Source organism: Rhamphochromis longiceps, linkage group LG4 (genome assembly GCF_057381845.1).
Source record: "Rhamphochromis longiceps isolate RC_006_pf linkage group LG4, R_longiceps_female_GT1.1, whole genome shotgun sequence".
Lineage (NCBI taxonomy): Eukaryota > Metazoa > Chordata > Actinopteri > Cichliformes > Cichlidae > Rhamphochromis > Rhamphochromis longiceps.
This window is the reverse complement of record NC_140560.1, coordinates 37,977,120-37,995,252: the sequence shown is the minus strand read 5'-3', so window position 1 is coordinate 37,995,252 and position 18,133 is coordinate 37,977,120. Positions and strand designations below refer to the sequence as shown.

The 18,133-nt window shown below is 47.8% G+C and overlaps 1 protein-coding gene and 1 pseudogene across 3 annotated transcripts in view; one reads left to right on the top strand and one right to left on the bottom strand.

Moving 5' to 3' along the window:
* The first annotated feature begins 528 nt into the window (after positions 1–528).
* Positions 529–18,133, top strand: part of rapgefl1 (Rap guanine nucleotide exchange factor (GEF)-like 1) — a 38,624-nt gene continuing 21,019 nt past the window's right edge. For 2 of the 3 annotated variants that reach the window (XR_014911550.1, XM_085404918.1), the window contains exons 1-2: positions 838–1,968; positions 3,693–3,979. Coding sequence is in view for 2 of the 3 variants with exons in the window: in XM_085404918.1 (XP_085261044.1) it covers positions 1,769–1,968; positions 3,693–3,979 (487 nt within the window). In the remaining variant the exon portion in view is untranslated. Of the gene's footprint in view, positions 649–837; positions 1,969–3,692; positions 3,980–18,133 lie in introns of those variants that run through there. The other variant, XM_085404919.1, reaches the window with a different exon arrangement.
* On the bottom strand, positions 9,668–12,548 carry LOC146672340 (uncharacterized; annotated as a pseudogene).

Below are 18,133 nucleotides of genomic sequence, written 5' to 3'. Positions count from 1 at the left end.
GAAAAGTGATGAAGATTATTTGGTAAAAAGCTGCTTCAGAGAAAAATAACGCAGCGTTAACAGCACGGGGCAGAGGACACACACACACACACACACACACACACACACACACACACACACGGTGTCACTCATACTGAAGGCGGGCTCAACATTAACGGGTTACAGTCAAAATCTCTGCTCATGTCAAAGTTCAAAAAGCCGTCCGGCTGTTAAAATGTGTAACGAGCAGTACAAACGCAAACACCATGCACATAGTTCACTCATACATGTGTATTGCTTATTATCATTTTTTTCATTGTATATTATTTTCCCCTCTTTACTTTTGCACTTTGTGGTCCAGCTGCCCGATTTCGCTGTGCAAGACAATTACAATAAAACTCTAAGTCTAAGTCTCAAAACTGCTCCTGAATAAGTCCCGTGGGCTGCAGTCTGGACTCTTGGCTGTGGGGGTCAAAGGTCAAAGGACAGCTGGGATCCTGTCCAATCAGGTGTGCTCCTCAGCCTGCTCCCCTCGGGGATTGGTGATCTCGCCCCGATCATTGAGCCTGTACACAGACACGCGTGAGAACAACTGGAATGTGTGTTAGTGTGAGTCGTGCCGTCAGAGTCCGAGCTTCAGGTGAGCTGAGAACACGCTGTCATGCACAGGTGAGGTCATCCAGACGTGTTCCCGCTGAAACAGGCGTATGTGAGGAAAGCTGATGCTTGCCGTTATAATCATCATCATTTCTTTGGTTTTATGCTCATGATTTGTGTCTGTGGTGGAGGTGTGGTCTCAGGTGATGGAGGTGTGGTCTCAGGTGGTGCGGTGGTGTCAGGTTACAGCAACATGCTGCTGGCTGCTCCTGCAGGAGGAGGAGCAGGGGTGTGTGTGTGTCGGGTTACAGTTTGCTGTGTGGCTGATTGTTGCGATCATGTTCCAGCACACAGATCAATAAACGGTCAGGTGACCTCACAGAGAGTCAATAATGTTGGTGTGACGCTAAATCCAGGTGACCTCTGACCTCTGTGAAAAGTCCTGGCTGGTCTTTGATGGTGGTTGTGCTAAAGGTGTGTGTGCGCGCGTGCAGGTGGATAAGAGTAACGTGATCTGGAGCTGAAGTCTCGCGGTACTTCCGGCTGAAACGAGCGCTCCTGTCGTCGGGGATATTTCCATATCCATCAATTTTACACCACTGCAAGTAAATGTGTCTGCGCGTGCCCGCCCTGCCAGTGCCGCGGGAGCGCGCAACTGCAGCAGATGAGCGCGGGGAGGGCCGGGGGAGCGTGCACGTTCACACTCACTTCTCATCGCTTTAATTTAGCAGAAGGGGAGGAGAGAGAGGGAGAGAGTAAGAGAGAGCTCGCGCACAGTCTCGCGGACCGTCGGAGCTTCCGCAGCATCGGACCTGGAAACCAAACCGAACCAGCACCGCTGCCCAGAAAACCCACAGCACCGGAACGCAGCGCCGGGCGCGTGCTCAGGTGAGGAGCAAGAGGAGGAGCGGACCGAGGCCGAAGCCCGAGCGGAGAGGCCGGGGACGGTGCAGCAGAAGCCGGGGCCGTTGCCACGGAAGAGTCGGTGTGAAAGCAGGAGAGGAGCACGGAGGAGCACCTCCGCCTCCGCCGATGGGGTAGAGCCGGCTGGCGTCCGCAGCAGCCCGCAGAGCCTCGGACGGTCCGCGCTCACCTGCCCGCCCCGACCCGCGGGGCCGGTGATGTAGCAGCCGCCCCCTCCCATCGCATCCACCCACCGAGTACCGCCGCCTCCTCCGCCCAGACTCCCACCATGCCTGCGGGGATGAAACCTCTGGAGAAGTTCCTGAAGAAGCAGACCACGGCGCTGACCCGGGCTGGGGGCTTCGTCGGCGGGGTGGCAGATAAAGCCGGCGGCACCGGGGCGTCCCGCCGCAGGGCCAGCCTGTCCCGGGTCGTCCCGTTCTTCAGGGAGACGTCACCGGAGAGCGGCCAGGCTCGCGAGGTGTTCAGGTGAGACAGAGCGGGTTCGTGGGGGATGAGCAGCAGGTGGACCGCGGTCCTTAAAGGGGTCCCGGGACTCCCCGTCTGCAGGTGAACCCGTGATTCAGTCACGTGATCGCAGACAGCTTATGTAAGCCGGTAACGCTGGGTTACAGTCAGACCCGCGTTACCTGAATGTTACCTGCGTGTTTCCGACACCTGTGACATACTCACACGGTTTACCTTTAAATACAAGCCTGCTGTTGTGTTGTTAACTCCTGTGAGCTGGATTTATTTATACTGTGAGCCGCAGCTGGCGACAATGGGAAGGAAAAACTCCCTTTTAACAGGAAGAAACCTCCAACAGGCTCAAGGAGGGGCGGGGCCGTCTGCTGTGGACCAGCTGAAGGCTTTTCAGGGAGTTTTTAGGACTTCCTGATAACAATGAATTACAGTCGTCCAGCCTGGAAGTAATAAATGCATGAACTAGTTTTTCAGCGTCACTCTGAGACAGGATATTTCTAACTTTAGAGATGTTGCACAAATGGAAGAAAGCAGTCTTACATATTTGTTTAATATGTGCATTGAAGGACATGTCCTGGTCAAAAATGACTCCAAGGTTCCTCACAGCGTTACTGGAGGCCAAGGTAATGCCATCCAGAGTAAGAATCTGCTTAGATACCATATTTCTAAGCTTTTCAGGGCCGAGTACAATAACCTCAGTTTGATCTGAATTAAGAAGCAGAAAGTTAGCGGCCATCCAGGTCTTTATGTCTTTAAGACATTCCTGCAGTTTAACTCATTGGTGTGTGTTATCTGGCTTCATGGACAGATAGAGCTGGGTGTGTAGAGCTGTGGAACTCCATAATTGACCTCAGTGTGAAGAGGACTCTGTCTGAGTATTAATTCTGTGTGAAACTCTTTGTGCTCGTTGTTTCAGTTTTTCTGAAAAACATAAATTCCTTGATTCAGACTTTAGTTTACATCAGACTGATTCACAGCAGGAACAGCAAAAAGCTCACTGACATCAGGAGAGAAGTGAGTGAAAGACTGACATTCGTTGGTTTAGCCGTCAGTAACAGCTGACTCTGGCTCTATGCTGCCACGCTGATGTTGATGTGATGGACGATCTGTCCTGCTCCTCGTCAGCTCCGTGTTTTACTCTTGGACTTGTTCCTGGCTTTGCATGATCCATAGTTTATAATAATCCTTCTGTATCTGAGCCTCAGTGCAGCTCCTCACTTCATCCTCTGTGTGAAGCAAGCTGTTTTACCTTCTCATCAAGGTAAACTTCTTCTGATTAGGTGGGTGGGGCTTCTATCCTTTCTATGACATCATTCAGGTGTTCAGTGTATAAAACTGATAGAGTGTTTCCAGCAGTCTGAGCTCCCAGTGATTACTGTTCACACACTGAGCTCATTACTGGAAACGTAATAGTTAATACAGCGCCTTCTCAAGATACCAGCCAATCAGAACACAATGAGCTTTCAAAGAGGCGGGTCTTAAAGAGACAGGAGCTAAAACGGCTTGTTTCAGCCGGCGATGAGCTGAGGGCCGGTTTAGGGTGAATGAGGATTGTTTTGAATCATGCAAAGCTGACGTCCTCAGAGGTCTCGTCAACTTTATCGACTCAGTGACGACTCTGATTAAATAAGACATTCAGATTCAACCCCAGAACGAAACCACCACACACACTCTTCAATAAATCTGCAGCAGAGACAAACTCTGACGTTTGACCTTTGACCCCCCCACAGCCCTGACAGTGAGGACCCGCCCTCCTGGCCCTCAGCCACAGGGACCGGTGTAGTGACGGCCCCCAGCAGTGCTAATGGCTCCGGCTCTGGTTCGGGGTCTGGTTCTGGAGGAGGAGACGTCCGCAGCCCGTCTCTGTCCAGTGACGAGCAGAGCTCTGAGGCGAGCCTCATCACGGATGGGGGAGGAGGAGGAGGAGGGGGGACACCTGTTCATGCCGATACCCCGGAAAACCTGACGCTCGCCGTGCTGGACAGCGTGGTGGGAAAACGCTTCGGACACTGCAAAGGTAAGAAGTGAGATTCACGAGCCCGGCTCACGTGTGACCCCAGGAAGTCTGAAGGTCCAGTTCTGGATCTCTAAGGTACTGAAAGTCTCTGTGAGTGATGGAAGTGTGGAGCAGCAGGTCGGCAGGCGGACGGCACGCTCGCGCCCACAGGCCACTGCGACCGTGCCGTCAGTGAGCACGCTCAGTGTGCTGATTGGTCAGACGTCCACGTTCACATCTGACCAAACGAACGGCACCAGAGTTCCGTCAGTGCAGGCCTCTGTTTGTACCACGACCTGTTTTATACTGTGTGTGTGTGTGTGTGTGTGTGTGTGTGTGTGTGTGTGTGTGTGTGTGTGTGTGTGTGTGTGTGTGTGATGTAAACGTGTCGCTTTCGAAGCCTCTGGTCTTCCGGAGAAAAGAGCGCTGCAGCGGCGAGAGACTGCAGAAACTCTGAGAGAGAAAATCTGCTGTAGGATGGAGATCAGGCCGAGTCGGCTTCCTGCAGGAGGATTTTCATTTTTACAGCTCATATCACACAGACCGCAGCCTCAGCGCGGGGTGTGAGTGTGTGAGTGTGTGTGTGTGTGTTCAGCTCCAGCGGTTACATAATCACTGCCGTCCTCTTTCAGAAACGCAGCCTGCTTATTACAGCTGAAGTGGGTGTGCAGGCATGCGTATGTGTTCCTGCAGGAATGTTTGCCTTCGTGTGTGTGTGCTGTTTTCTGCTGCATTTCTGCTTTTTCACAGATTAGAAAATAAAAAGGATTCAAAAATTTCATAAAAATATCAAATGCACTTAAACATTGTAACAATTTAAAAATCTGCAATAAGACATCAAATGTTTTAAAATTGTAATTAAGAAAAATCCAGAAAAATCATTAAAATAAAAACAACCAGAATTCAAATATTGAGTAAAAAACTTTATTTCGTGTCATTTTGTAATTTTCGAAACACAGAAAATAAAGCTGAACGTGTCCTGATGAGTAAAGCTTTGATGTTTCATGCTGTGCAGCTTCTGCTCAGCAACACTGAAGCGATCACTGAGCGACGTCTTTATTATGTTCTGTTTCTATAATAAAGGCCAAAGAACAGACGTGTATGTAGCTTCCTGCTGCTCGGAGGATCCGGATGGTCGGCTCGCTCCGTGCGTTATGTAAGCGCCCGGCGTTACTCTGCAGAAACTAGAGAAAAACTAGAGAATTTTCACTTGTTTCAAGGCGAAATATCTTGTATTAAGTGAAAAAATCTGCCAATGAAACAAGTGAAAATTCTCTAGTTTTCCTCTAGTTTCAAGATTCACTGTCTTGAAACAAGTTCCTTTATCTTACTGATGCTTTGTAGCTGGTTTAGTCTTATTTTAAGTGTAATGAGATAATTTCAGCTAGAAATAAAACAAATATACTTGGTAAGATTTTGAGTTCTTGCAGTGTAATAAGCTCTTCACAGTTTGAGCTGTGAGCTCCATTTTCCTCAAACGAGTCATTTGTTCACACGAGTGAAGACATCAGAGCTGCTGAGGACATGAAGACCTTCACACGTTTTAATCACAGCTCAGTTTCAGTTACACGGCTCTGCAAAATAATGCTCTGCATCCGCACGCGACAAGTTTGGTAAATGCGACGTGTCTCAGGCTGAAAGCAGATTGAATCTGATTCTGGGCAGTGATGCTTTATTGTGAAAAGCTCCACTTCCTGTTATCAGCTGTTAGAGGATCAAACTGAAATAATCTCACAGATTGGCGTCCCTCGCTGTCCTGCGTGTCTGAGGGGGAACCGCTGAGTGTGAGCAGGCAGGATGCCACTTCCTGCGGTCGGGGTCGTCGTGTCAGACGGGACGCTTAACACTTCCTGTCTTTGAACGCGTTTGGGACAGAGGAGCAATGGCCCACAATACATTGCACACACACTCAGAGTTTCAGGTGTTTGTGAGAAACTGCGTCCGTGAAGCAAACAGGCGCCGACGCCCGACGATCAAACGAATTTTCTGCAGCCTGATTTAAAACACGTGAGAGAGACAGACGGGGACGAGGACACGCTTCTGAGGCGCTGTGAGCGTTTGTGTCCATCACCACGTGAAACCGTATTAATAATAATAATAATGATTGCATTTATATAGCGCTTTCCGAGACGAGATTCTTCTTCTTCTTCTTCTTAACAACGTGCCCTGCTGTGTGTGTTCACACGCTCACCTTAATCTGAACCAACGTCTGCTTTGTGGAAGATTTCAAAGATTTTTTGCAGAATTACAGAAAATTCTGGATCTAATTCAGGGTTTTGTTCCCTGCAGGTGGGTCTGTGTGGCACAGTGTGTGTGTGTGTGAGACCCAGCGGCTGAGTGGAGCAGCATTTGCTGTGATGGATGCACGCAGCGCTCCAAAGGTCTGTGATTAGCAGCTGTTTGTTGTCCCAGCAGATTAGCGGCCCGTCTGTGGACGCAGGTTTAATGCGGCGGGTTTGTGTCGGAGCAGAGACGCGAGGCGGCTGCGTTTCTCTCTGAGATGAGGAATGAAAGCTGGGCTTGCCCTCAGGAGCGTCGCAGCTCTGCAGGATTCAACTCCTGTCACTGTGTTTCTGGTCGCTCTGCAGGACTACAAATATGGAGAGGCAGTCATTTACAAACTACAAACCCAGCAGGTCTGAGTGTAATTTAACAAAACGCTGACAAAATCATTAGAAGCAAAGATGAAGATGTTTTTTCTCAGGCTGTGAACAGTTTATGGATCCTTATTAAAGCGAAGCTTCAGAATGTCTGTGGCGTTAACTGAGTCCTGTGCTGAGCTCAGAGGTCAGAGGTCAGAGGGTGTCGGGCAGGAGAGCTGCAGCGGAGCGACGAGTCTGCAGCTGGAAATCACTGCTTCATATTTAACACTGCAGAGCTTCAGCCCGTCAGCCTGACCCACATCCAGCCTTCACTGCTCGCACACACACACACACACACACACACACACACACACACACACACACTCGCTCAGGAAGTTCGGCTGGTTTGAGACGGTGTTCGTTGTGTTTTGCGCCGCGATGCGTGCTCACCTTTCTGGTTTTACCTGCTCGTAACACACACGCACACCTGCATGTTTCAGACGTCACACACTTTGACGTGTTGCCAAAACCGTTGATTGAGAAACAAAAATCTGGATTTCAGATTCCTTCACTCTGCTCATGTGACCTGTTTATGGGAAAGCTGGGGTTTCCTTCATGAACACTGGGATTTTTGAACGCTCTGCTAAAGCGGACTGACTTTACTGCTGAAGTGCAGCAGAGTGGCTTTGCATGATCTTCATAATAATCCTTGTCTGTCTCCTCCCACAGCACACTCGTGTGTTTGATGGGGATGGATGGAGGCGCTGCTCGTGTTTAACGTTGGAGGGCGACCCTGTGAGAAAGTTTAACCATGAAGCGCTCGCACCTCTGATCACTGACCAATGACTGTGACCAGTCAGAGAGGCTGACGGGGGCGTGGTCCCCCACAGGGCTGCTTCAAACAGACAGAAAAACTCAAACTGACTTCAGGTCAGTTATGTTGGACCACAGACTGTATATAAAATAATAAACTTTATTTATAAAGCACACTTAAAAGATGTATGCAGTACCATGATGCCAGCGTGCCGGTCACGAGGCGGGGGACGGTGTAAGCATAGAGGTGAGCAATAACAGTGACGTCACTTCCTGTTGTGTACGAGCGACAGATCGAGCCCGGCACCTGCTGCAGGTACAGAACAACTTTGTTCCCCGAGCGGTGTTTCTAAATCCGTTTATCTGTTGTAGTTCCCTCAGCACTCCCTCTGTGCTTTGGCCCTGGTTCATGCTGCGTGTCTCCGCTGTTGTTGAATACTTTCAGCTTTGCCTGTTGCGTTCGCCGTTTAATTCCTGTTTCCATGTCTGGATTATTTTGTCCTCGGCTTTACAGTCGCAGGATTTGGAGCCTGTGATTTTTATGAAGACTGTTGGTGGCCTCAGGCCCCCGTAAAATGATCACAGGTCAGCGTCCCCTGAAGTGATGTAAACATGAATGTGTGTGTGTGCAGACTGGGGCTGTGACGCTGGTCTAGATAATCCTGGTTCAGCCTTTCTTCACACCCACAGCGATGACTGACGGACTAACGTGTGTGTCGCTGGGAAGATATGAAAAAACACTTACCTGTGCGTACCTGCCGCGTACGTGCCTCTCATTAATGACATTACGTGCTGTGATTGGCTCCTGGGGCTTTAAGCACTCATTGTTTTTTTTTCAAATCAAATCAAATCACTTTTATTGTCACATCACATGTGCAGGTACATTGGTACAGCACATGTGAGTGAAATTCTTGTGTGCGAGCTTCACAAGCAACAGAGTTGTGCAAAATACAATAATGTAAACAAGCAAAATACAAGAATGGCTACATCTGAAACTAATAAATATATGTACAATATATAATAGTATATGCATTTCTGGATGTGTATACTAAATATTTTTCTACGTGTGTGTGTGTGTGTGTGTGTGTGTGTGTGTGTGTGTGTGTGTGTGTGCACATATTTTACAAATTAAATAGAGTAAACAATGAATAGAATATATAAAATAAATAAAATAAAATATACAGAGTGAGACATGTGCAAAACAGTGGCATTACTGTACAGTGTGGAGTGCATAATGTTGAAGTTCCAGTAGTGAAGCTGAGGTGTCTATGACGTGTTCAGCAGTCTGATGGCCTGATGGAAGAAGCTGTCTCTCAGTCTGCTGGTACGGGACCGGATGCTGCAGAACCTCCTTCCTGATGGAAGCAGTCTGAACAGTTTATGGCTGGGGTGACTGGAGTCCTTGATGATCCTCCCCGCTTTCCTCAGGCACCGCTTCCTGTAGATGTCTTGGAGGGAGGGAAGCTCACCTCCAATTATCCGTTCAGAGCACCGCACTACTCGCTGGAGAGCTTTGCAGTTGTAGGCGGTGCTGTTGCCATACCAGGTGGTGATGCATCCAGTGAGGATGCTCTCAATGGCACAGTGATAGAAGGTCCTGAGGATGCGGGGGCTCGTGCCGAATCTTTTCAGTCTCCTGAGAAAGAAGAGGCGCTGCTGCGCCTTCTTCACTGTTTTGTTTGTGTGTACTGACCACGTAAGATCCTCAGCCAGATGTACACGAAGAAACCGGAAGCTGCTCACTCTCTCCACAGCAGCGCCGTTGATGGTGATGGGGGTGTGTACTTCTCTGCACCTCCGGAAGTCCACTATCAACTCCTTTGTCTTTGCGACGTTGAGGGTGAGATGGTTGTCTTGACACCAGTGGGTCAGGGCGCTGACCTCCTCCCTGTAAGCCGTCTCATCACCGTTGGTGATAAGACCCACCACTGTAGTGTCGTCCGCAAACTTCACAATGATGTTGGAGTTGTTAGTGGCTGTGCAGTCGTAGGTGTAGAGTGAGTACAGGAGAGGGCTCAGTACACACCCCTGTGGAGCACCAGTGTTCAGTGTGATGGGGGATGAGGTGATGCTGCCCAGTCTGACCACTTGGTGTCTGTCAGACAGGAAGCTAAGCTTTTCATATATAAAGCATCAGCAGGGAGTGATCGGAGATCACAAAGAGCTATAAGCTGCTGCTGCGTTGTTTACAGGTGAGACTCCGCCCCCTGAGGGTGCCGCATCATCGCACTTGAAACATAAAAGCAGAAAACTCGTCAGCTTCACCGTTTTTAAATAAAGCTGTGGGAAAGCATGAGCCAGCGGTCGCTATGGAGACATGCGTCTGCTACCCCATAATATTATCATAGTGTGGGTGTGTGTAAACATCTGGCTCACAGGTAACACAGAAAGATGACAAGTTTCACGAAAGAGGAACACACACACACACACAGAGACACACACACAGAGACACACACACACACACAGAGACACACACAGACACACACACAGAGACACACACACACAGACACACACACACAGACACAGACAGACACAGACACACACAGAGACACACACACACACACAGAGACACACACACACACACACACACACACACACACACACACACACACACACACACACACACACGCCTGTTGGGGCAGGTATTCAGGCGTGTTACTCTCAGACGAAGAATGTAAACACCAATTTCGAGCGAGCTTCATTTTCGTTGCATTTTGTGCGTTCACGCCTCTCTTTGTCTCTTTGGGAGGACTTTGTGCAAAGCGAGGACCTCGGCTGCCGTCCTGACTTGTTGCTGTCGGCCCGTCTGAGGCTCAGGTTAGCGTCACGCTCCTGTGGACACATGCTTCCTACAGCGTCCCCACAAATACAAAGTTTGGTCACTGTGTGTGTGTGTGTGTGTGTGTGGTGGACTTTTCAGCGGTTTTATTGGCAGCTGAGCCCAAAACAGAAACTTTAAAGCCTCGTAGTTTTATTCTGGGCTACAGACAGAACATATTTACATGCTTCGGATGTTCTCAGGCTCCGTGTCGTTGTCTTCTGTTTTGTCAGGAATGAGCCCGTGGACAGGGACGGGCTGTTGTACACAAACCTGCTCAGTAAAGCCTGAAACAAACATATTTGATGGTTTGATTAGAATCCGGTGCTCAGAGGCAGAGACGCTCAGCTGTGCGTCTGAAGGCTCTGCCTGCAGATGACTGAAGAATCCGTGTTGGCAGACGTCGACTGACATCACGTATTAGCTTTGTTGTACTGGGATCAGTGGTGTGACTCCATATGGGCCTGGTGGTTTGATGAGCAGCAGGAGGAGAGCTGATGGGCACAGAGGAGGCTCAGGTGTGTTTTGGCTCTTTCACCTGCACAGAAACCGAAAGGTTTATCTGACAGAAAGGAAAACCCCGCAGCGTCACATGACCTCCTGAAACAATCATGTGGCGTGTTGGTGGAGCTGAGCACAGCTGCTGGGTTATCTAAGAGTCTGTAATAAGAATAATTATGCAGCAGCCAGTCAGTCATACAAACACAAACAGAAGAAAAGCTCTGAGTGGGAGGAGTTTGGTTTCTCCTCTACAAACGCAAAAGAAGCTTTTACCTTCCTCCTCCTCGTCTTCCTCGACCCCTCAGAGTTGCAGGTTTCCTCGTTTTAGGAGTGTGTGTGCGTGTTTGTGTGTGTGCAGATAACATAAGAGGCTCTTTAGCACCTGTTCACATAGCAACCAGCTCTCAGTAAGACATTTGGAGAAGAGGAGTGGGAGGCAGAGAGAGGAAGAGTGAGAGCCAGGCGGTGGGAGGGAGAAACACAAAGAGACTGAAATTAGAGGCTTCAAACTTCTCTGCACAAAAAACACAATTTCATCTCAGTGAGAGCGAGGCAGACAGGATGGACCCCTGACCTCTGACCCAAAGCTGAAGCATATAAAATAAAACTGAGCACAGAAACAGCTGCAGTAAACATCTGTATGTATGCATATGGAGTGTAAATGACCAACCCACATGACGGCATGATGCTGAACATGATGCTGCAGTGTGTGTTTTGTGCTCGCCATCAGCGATGCTGTGCTCACCGTGCGTGCCGTGCTCGCCTGTTCTCCATCATGGAGTTTGCTCGCACAGTTGGAGGTCTGGATGTTTGAAAAGGTTTTGATCTGAAATGCAAACTGAGAAAAACTCTGCAACACAGATGAGCCGTCTGTGTCCCAGAGTTCAGTCTGGATTCAGAGGAACAGGAAGTGCTTCTCACCGTCTGCTCCACATGTGTGAGGAGGTGAGGACAGAAACCTCAGAGCAGTTGGATAATTGGCAGAAGGTGGATGATGGACGGATGGTTGGCTGGATGATAGTTGTTGGTTGGATGGATTATGGATGGATGAATGGATGGATGATGGATGGATGTTGGTTGGATGGATGTTGGTTGGATGCTGGTTGGATGGATGCTGGTTGGATGGATGTTGGTTGGGTGGATGATGGTTGGGTGGATGTTGGTTGGGTGGATGATGGTTGTTGGTTGGATGGATGAATGGATGGATGATGGATGGATGAATGGATGTTGGTTGGATGGATGTTGGTTGGATGCTGGTTGGATGGATGTTGGTTGGATGGATGTTGGTTGGGTGGATGATGGTTGGGTGGATGTTGGTTGGGTGGATGATGGTTGGGTGGATGTTGGTTGTTGGTTGGATGGATGAATGGATGGATGATGGATGGATGAATGGATGGATGGATGTTGGTTGGATGGATGTTGGTTGGATGGATGATGGATGGATGTTGGTTGGATGGATGTTGGTTGGATGGATGATGGATGGATGCTGGTTGGATAGTTGTTGGTTGGATGGATTATGGATGGATTATGGATGGATGGATGAATGGATGGATGATGGATGGATGTTGGTTGGATGGATGCTGGTTGGATGGATTATGGATGGATGAATGGATGGATGAATGGATGGATGTTGGTTGGATGTTGGTTGGGTGGATGTTGGTTAGATGAATGGATGGATGTTGGTTGGATAGATGATGGATGGATGATGGATGGCTGTTGGTTGGATGCTGGTTGGATGGATGTTGGTTGGATGCTGGTTGGATGGATGATGGATGGCTGTTGGTTGGATGGATGCTGGTTGGATGGATGTTGGTTGGGTGGATGATGGTTGGATGGATGTTGGTTGGGTGGATGATGGTTGTTGGTTGGATGGATTATGGATGGATGAATGGATGGATTATGGATGGATGATGGATGGATGTTGGTTGGATGGATGATGGATGGCTGTTGGTTGGATGGATGCTGGTTGGATAGTTGTTGGTTGGATGGATTATGGATGGATGAATGGATGGATTATGGATGGATGAATGGATGGATGATGGATGGATGTTGGTTGGATGGATGTTGGTTGGATGTTGGTTGGGTGGATGATGGTTGGATGGATGTTGGTTGGGTGGATGTTGGTTAGATGAATGAATGGATGTTGGTTGGATGTTGGTTGGATAGATGATGGATGGATGATGGATGGCTGTTGGTTAGATGGATGTTGGTTGGATGATGGTTGGATGATGATTGGATGGATATTGGTTGGTTGGTTGGATAGATGATGGATGGATGTTGGTCGGTTGGATGATGGATGGATATTGGTTGGTTGATTGGATAGATGATGGATGGATGTTGGTCGGTTGGATGATGGATGGATGGATGGATGATGGTTGGATGATGGTTGGATGGATGATGGATGGATATTGGTTGGTTGGTTGGATAGATGATGGATGGATGTTGGTCGGTTGGATGATGGATGGATGGATGTTGGATGGATATTGGTTGGATGGATGTTGGTTGGATGGCTGTTGGTTGGATGGATGTTGGTTGGGTGGATGATGGTTGGATGGATGTTGGTTGGGTGGATGTTGGTTAGATGGATGGATGTATGTTGGTTGGATAGATGATGGATGGATGAATGAATGGATGGATGATGGATGGCTGTTGGTTAGATGGATGTTGGTTGGATGTTGGATGGATGTTGGTTGGATGGATTATGGTGCACAGTCATTGCTGCACCCCTGCAGTCATTTTGTCGAACACGTATCGCTTTCGTGCCGTCACCGTTTCATCCTCGACGCTGTGATTTCTGTCCTCTCTCTCTCTCTCTCCTGTGGGCGTTTGGGTTCGGCTGCTCTCTCTCGCTCTCCTCCCACGTTCACACTCTCTGTGTTCTCGCCATCGCTCTGCTACCCCGTGATCTGCGCTGCACATGCTCCACGCCGTTGAATAATCAGAGTAATGAGTACAGGTTTCAGCTTCAGTGCGGCACTGTGTAAAAACTCATTTACGTGTGTGTCAGCTGACATGAAAGATAAGCGCCACCTACCCCCCCCCCCCCCTCTTTAAATCTGGGACATACAGCTGTTATAGAGGCGGGGCCAGGGCGTTACAAACTGGAACTGAATAAACTGAACTCTGTTCAGCTCTGTGTTAATTTCACCTCTTCTGTCCGAAACAAGCTGTTCTTGCTCCTCCTCCTCTTCACCAAACTCTCCTCTGATTGGCTGCCCATCAGTGTGCTTCCTGTTTGCCCACTTTCATCAATGTTTTAATGCAAATGTTTCAGATACTCTGAGAATCACTGAAATAAGTTCTTGTTTTATTCTCGATGTTTGTCTCTGGAAACATCTGGAAGCTTATTTCACATTTTTAAAAAATCAATTAATGAATTAAAAATGGACATTATGTTGCAAACACAATAATCACATTATTGATCAGTGTTTAACATGAATGTATCATTTTGAGCTGACGTGTTACATGGAGTACTCCTGTTAGTACTGCAGCTGATTACTTCAGTCAAACCTCCATCATCGGTGGATTATTGATCAGTGATCAGTAGTAAGCATGAAGCTCTCATCCTGTTTCGTTTTTTTTCTTCTCTCACATTTCCCTCTTCATCCTCCCACTGTCGACAACGTGGTGTCGCTATGGCAACCGCCTGCAGAGAGGCGGCTCGCCACAGGCCACGCCCACTGCAGCATGCTTGTCACACACACAGCAGTGTATTTTTGGAGATGTGACCACAGGTTTTGGCTGTTTCAGCAGCTTTAATTACAGCTGTAACTGCAGCAGCTGCTTCACCTCCACACTCACACCCTCCTTTTCTGTGTGTGTGTGTGTGTGTGTGCTGAAATCTCTGTGCAGCAGACTGGAGACGAGCTAAATGTAGGCCACGAGGACGTGTTAGCCTCAGAGCGGCTCGCTCAGAAACCAGACATAAAGATTTATTCATATGTATCCGTTTCACACACACGAGTGTCACAGATAATAAAAATATCCACGTCTGTGTTTCCTCCAGCTCACTAAATCAAAGCGAGCGTGATGACATTATGATTATTATCAGAGTTCTGCAGCAGAGTTTCATATGCGCCTCTCCAGATCTGGTTGTCATCGCTGTGTTTCCCTTTATGTTTTATCATTTATCGTTGTTTTTGTTTGTGTAACCCAGGTCCCACGTAGCTATGGTAAAGCTAGAGTATATAGTACAATGAGACTGGGCCTGGGTTCGTAGTGCTACTAATAATGATACCTGATACCCTCTAATTTGCTATAATAAGGACCACCACAACTGTATTTTACACAAATTAAATCCCTCACCGGGTATTTATTTAGACAAAAAGAAATGAATAAAATAAACAGTTACTCTTATAAAATGAATTGAATTAAAATAAACAAACAAAATTACTGTAAAAGTGACTACGTGGGTTTTCAATGAAAGATTTATCAAAACAAAATACCTCTTTCTTAGGTGCCAACTGTTATTTCAGTTACAACAGCTCACACCTTTAAAATGGATGAATTTCAACCTTTGATAATAACTTTGATTAACTACACACTCAAATTAAACCAAATTTGTAACAGTGGGCCCACACACACACACACACACACACTTTAACCTGTCCACACTACACCTGTAGCACGGTGCTTGTTGCAGGCCTGATTCGAAGTTCGGGTGCGGTGAGGCCTAAAACTGATGGCCGCTTCACTCAAACTGAGCCATAAACAAAATACGTGCACTTTAGTTCCAGTTAGTACTCACGAGTCCAATGAGTTTGTTAGTGGGGCAATCAGAAACGGGCAGTTAGTTCACCAGTAGTGAAGACAGTCAGGGGTAAGAAAACAGTCAGGGGCGAGGAAACAGCCAGGGGTGAGAAAACAGCAGGGTCCATCCGGGCAGAAACCTCTCTCTCCCTCTCCTTTCAGAGCGTCCCTCGGCTTCTAAACATATTTAAACACTTGAGCTACAATACCAAATGCTATCACATAACGATTTAGCATTAGCATGCTTTGACTGAAAATCACAGAGCTAAACATACAGCAGCTAAGGTCTCCAACAATGCTAGTGTTAGCGGCGCTAACGGCTGCAGACAGGAAGATACTGCCAGCACCGGAAACGTGCTCGTCATCTCCGAGCATGAAGTAAGGAGAGCCTTCAAAAGAGTGAACACCAGGAAAGCAGCAGGACCAGACGGCATCCCAGGTCGTATCCTCAGAGACTGCGCATACCAGCTAGCTCCTGTGTTCACTGAGATATTCAACATCTCTTTATCTCAGTCGGTGATCCCCACATGCTTCAAAGAGTCCATCATTGTTCCTGTCCCGAAGAAACCCCACCCTGCTTCTCTCAATGACTATCGCCCTGTAGCCCTCACCTCAGTAGTGATGAAGTGCTTTGAACGCCTGGTCAGAGACTTCATCATTTCTTCACTACCAGACACACTGGACCCACTACAGTTCGCTTACCGTCCAAATCGTTCCACAGACGATGCCATCTCTCATCTCCTCCACACATCACTCACTCACTTGGACACTAGAAGGGGGAATTATGTTAAAATGCTCTTCATAGACTACAGCTCTGCATTTAATACCATAATTCCCTCCACACTCACCACCAAGCTGGAGCATCTGGGACTCAGCTCATCTATGTGTCAGTGGATCTCCAACTTCCTAACTGGCAGACCGCAGGCAGTAAGGATGGGCGGACATGTCTCAGCCTCCACCACTCTCAGCACTGGAGCCCCCCAGGGGTGTGTTCTGAGCCCCCTGCTGTACTCTTTGTACACATATGACTGTGTGGCCACTACCAGCTCCACCACCATCATCAAGTTTGCTGACGACACCGTCGTGGTGGGCCTGATCTCTGATAACAACGAGACGGCCTACGTGAAGGAGATTAGGAATCTGGAGAACTGGTGCCAGAGGAACAACCTCCTTCTAAACATCAGTAAGACAAAGGAGCTGATAGTGGACTTCAGCACTAAGCAGGAGAGGAACTACCAGACCCCCGTCATCAACGAGTGCCCAGTGGAGAGAGTGGACAGCTTCAAATACCTCGGAGTTCACATCACGCAGGACCTGTCATGGTCCTGTCACATCAACACCGTGGTGAAAAAGGCCCGACAGCGTCTCTACCACCTCAGACGCTTGAGAGACTTCCAACTGCCCTCCAAGGTGCTCAGGAACTTTTACTCGTGCACCATAGAGAGCATCCTGGCGGGAAACATCTTAACCTGGTTCGGGAACAGCACCATGCAGGACAGACGAGCTCTACAGAGGGTTGTGCGGTCAGCTGAGCGCACCATCCGCTCCGAGCTCCCTGACCTGCACTCAGTCTACAGCAGGCGGTGCTGGACTAAGGCCAGGAAGATGGTGAAGGACCTCAGCCATCCCAACAACAGACTGTTCTCTCTGTTGAGGTCAGGAAAGCGATTCCGCTCCCTGAAGACCAACACAGAGAGACTGAGGAGGAGCTTCTTCCCGCAGGCGATACGGTCTCTCAATCACACCACCACACAGTACTGACCCACACATATGGTTCTTACACACACACTGGACTTTCTGGACATTGTTTTTGCACAACACTGGTCACTATATTCTTCATTTCCGGTTAATACTTGTACAGCTGCTGTTATTGTGTATATATTTATTTAGATTTAGATTTCTTCATACATTCTTATATAGTTCTATATTGTGTATTGTGTATTTTGTTGTACAGTTATTTTATTTTCAACTTTAATTTATATATTTATCTTTATCTTATTCTTCCCAGTTAAATTTACCCTTCATTCTAATTTGTGTTGTACAGGTATTTCATTTTTAACCTTAATTTATATTTTATTCCTTCCTAGTTAAATTTACCCTTTTTAATTTTTCATATTTATTTCCTATCTTATTCATAGCCTTTTCCTTTTTTGTTTTCTTAGGTCACGAGCAGTTGTCCAAGCATTTCACTGCATATCGTACTGTGTATGACTGTGTACGTGACAAATAAAATTTGAATTTGAATTTTGAATTTGCATGGCATCACAGCACATAACGCGGTAAGCTGCGCTAATTAGCAAGCCGCTAGTTAGCATCACATATCACGCTATTTTATCACTATAACGAATAGTTACAGTACAAATGTCAAGGCACACAGTCTCATTTACCTCTTGCAGATCACAAATAAGTACTATCAGGACCACGGGTAGTCGACCTCAATGACACACTTAGATGCAAAATCCACACCACGTTTGCCTTACGACATCTCTCTCTTCGGACTTAGCTTCTGTGTCCGCTCCCACAGATTCACACAAACATTACCACTCGTCCCGCCCCCATAGCAGAGAAGAGTGACATTGACTGGCTCGTCAGCACAACAACCAATGACAATACAATATTGAGATAACTGACACTAGATGGGTAAATAAACTTAGGTTACACCCCAACATATTTATTGTGCACAGAAAATGAACTCTAAATCATGAAACCCTT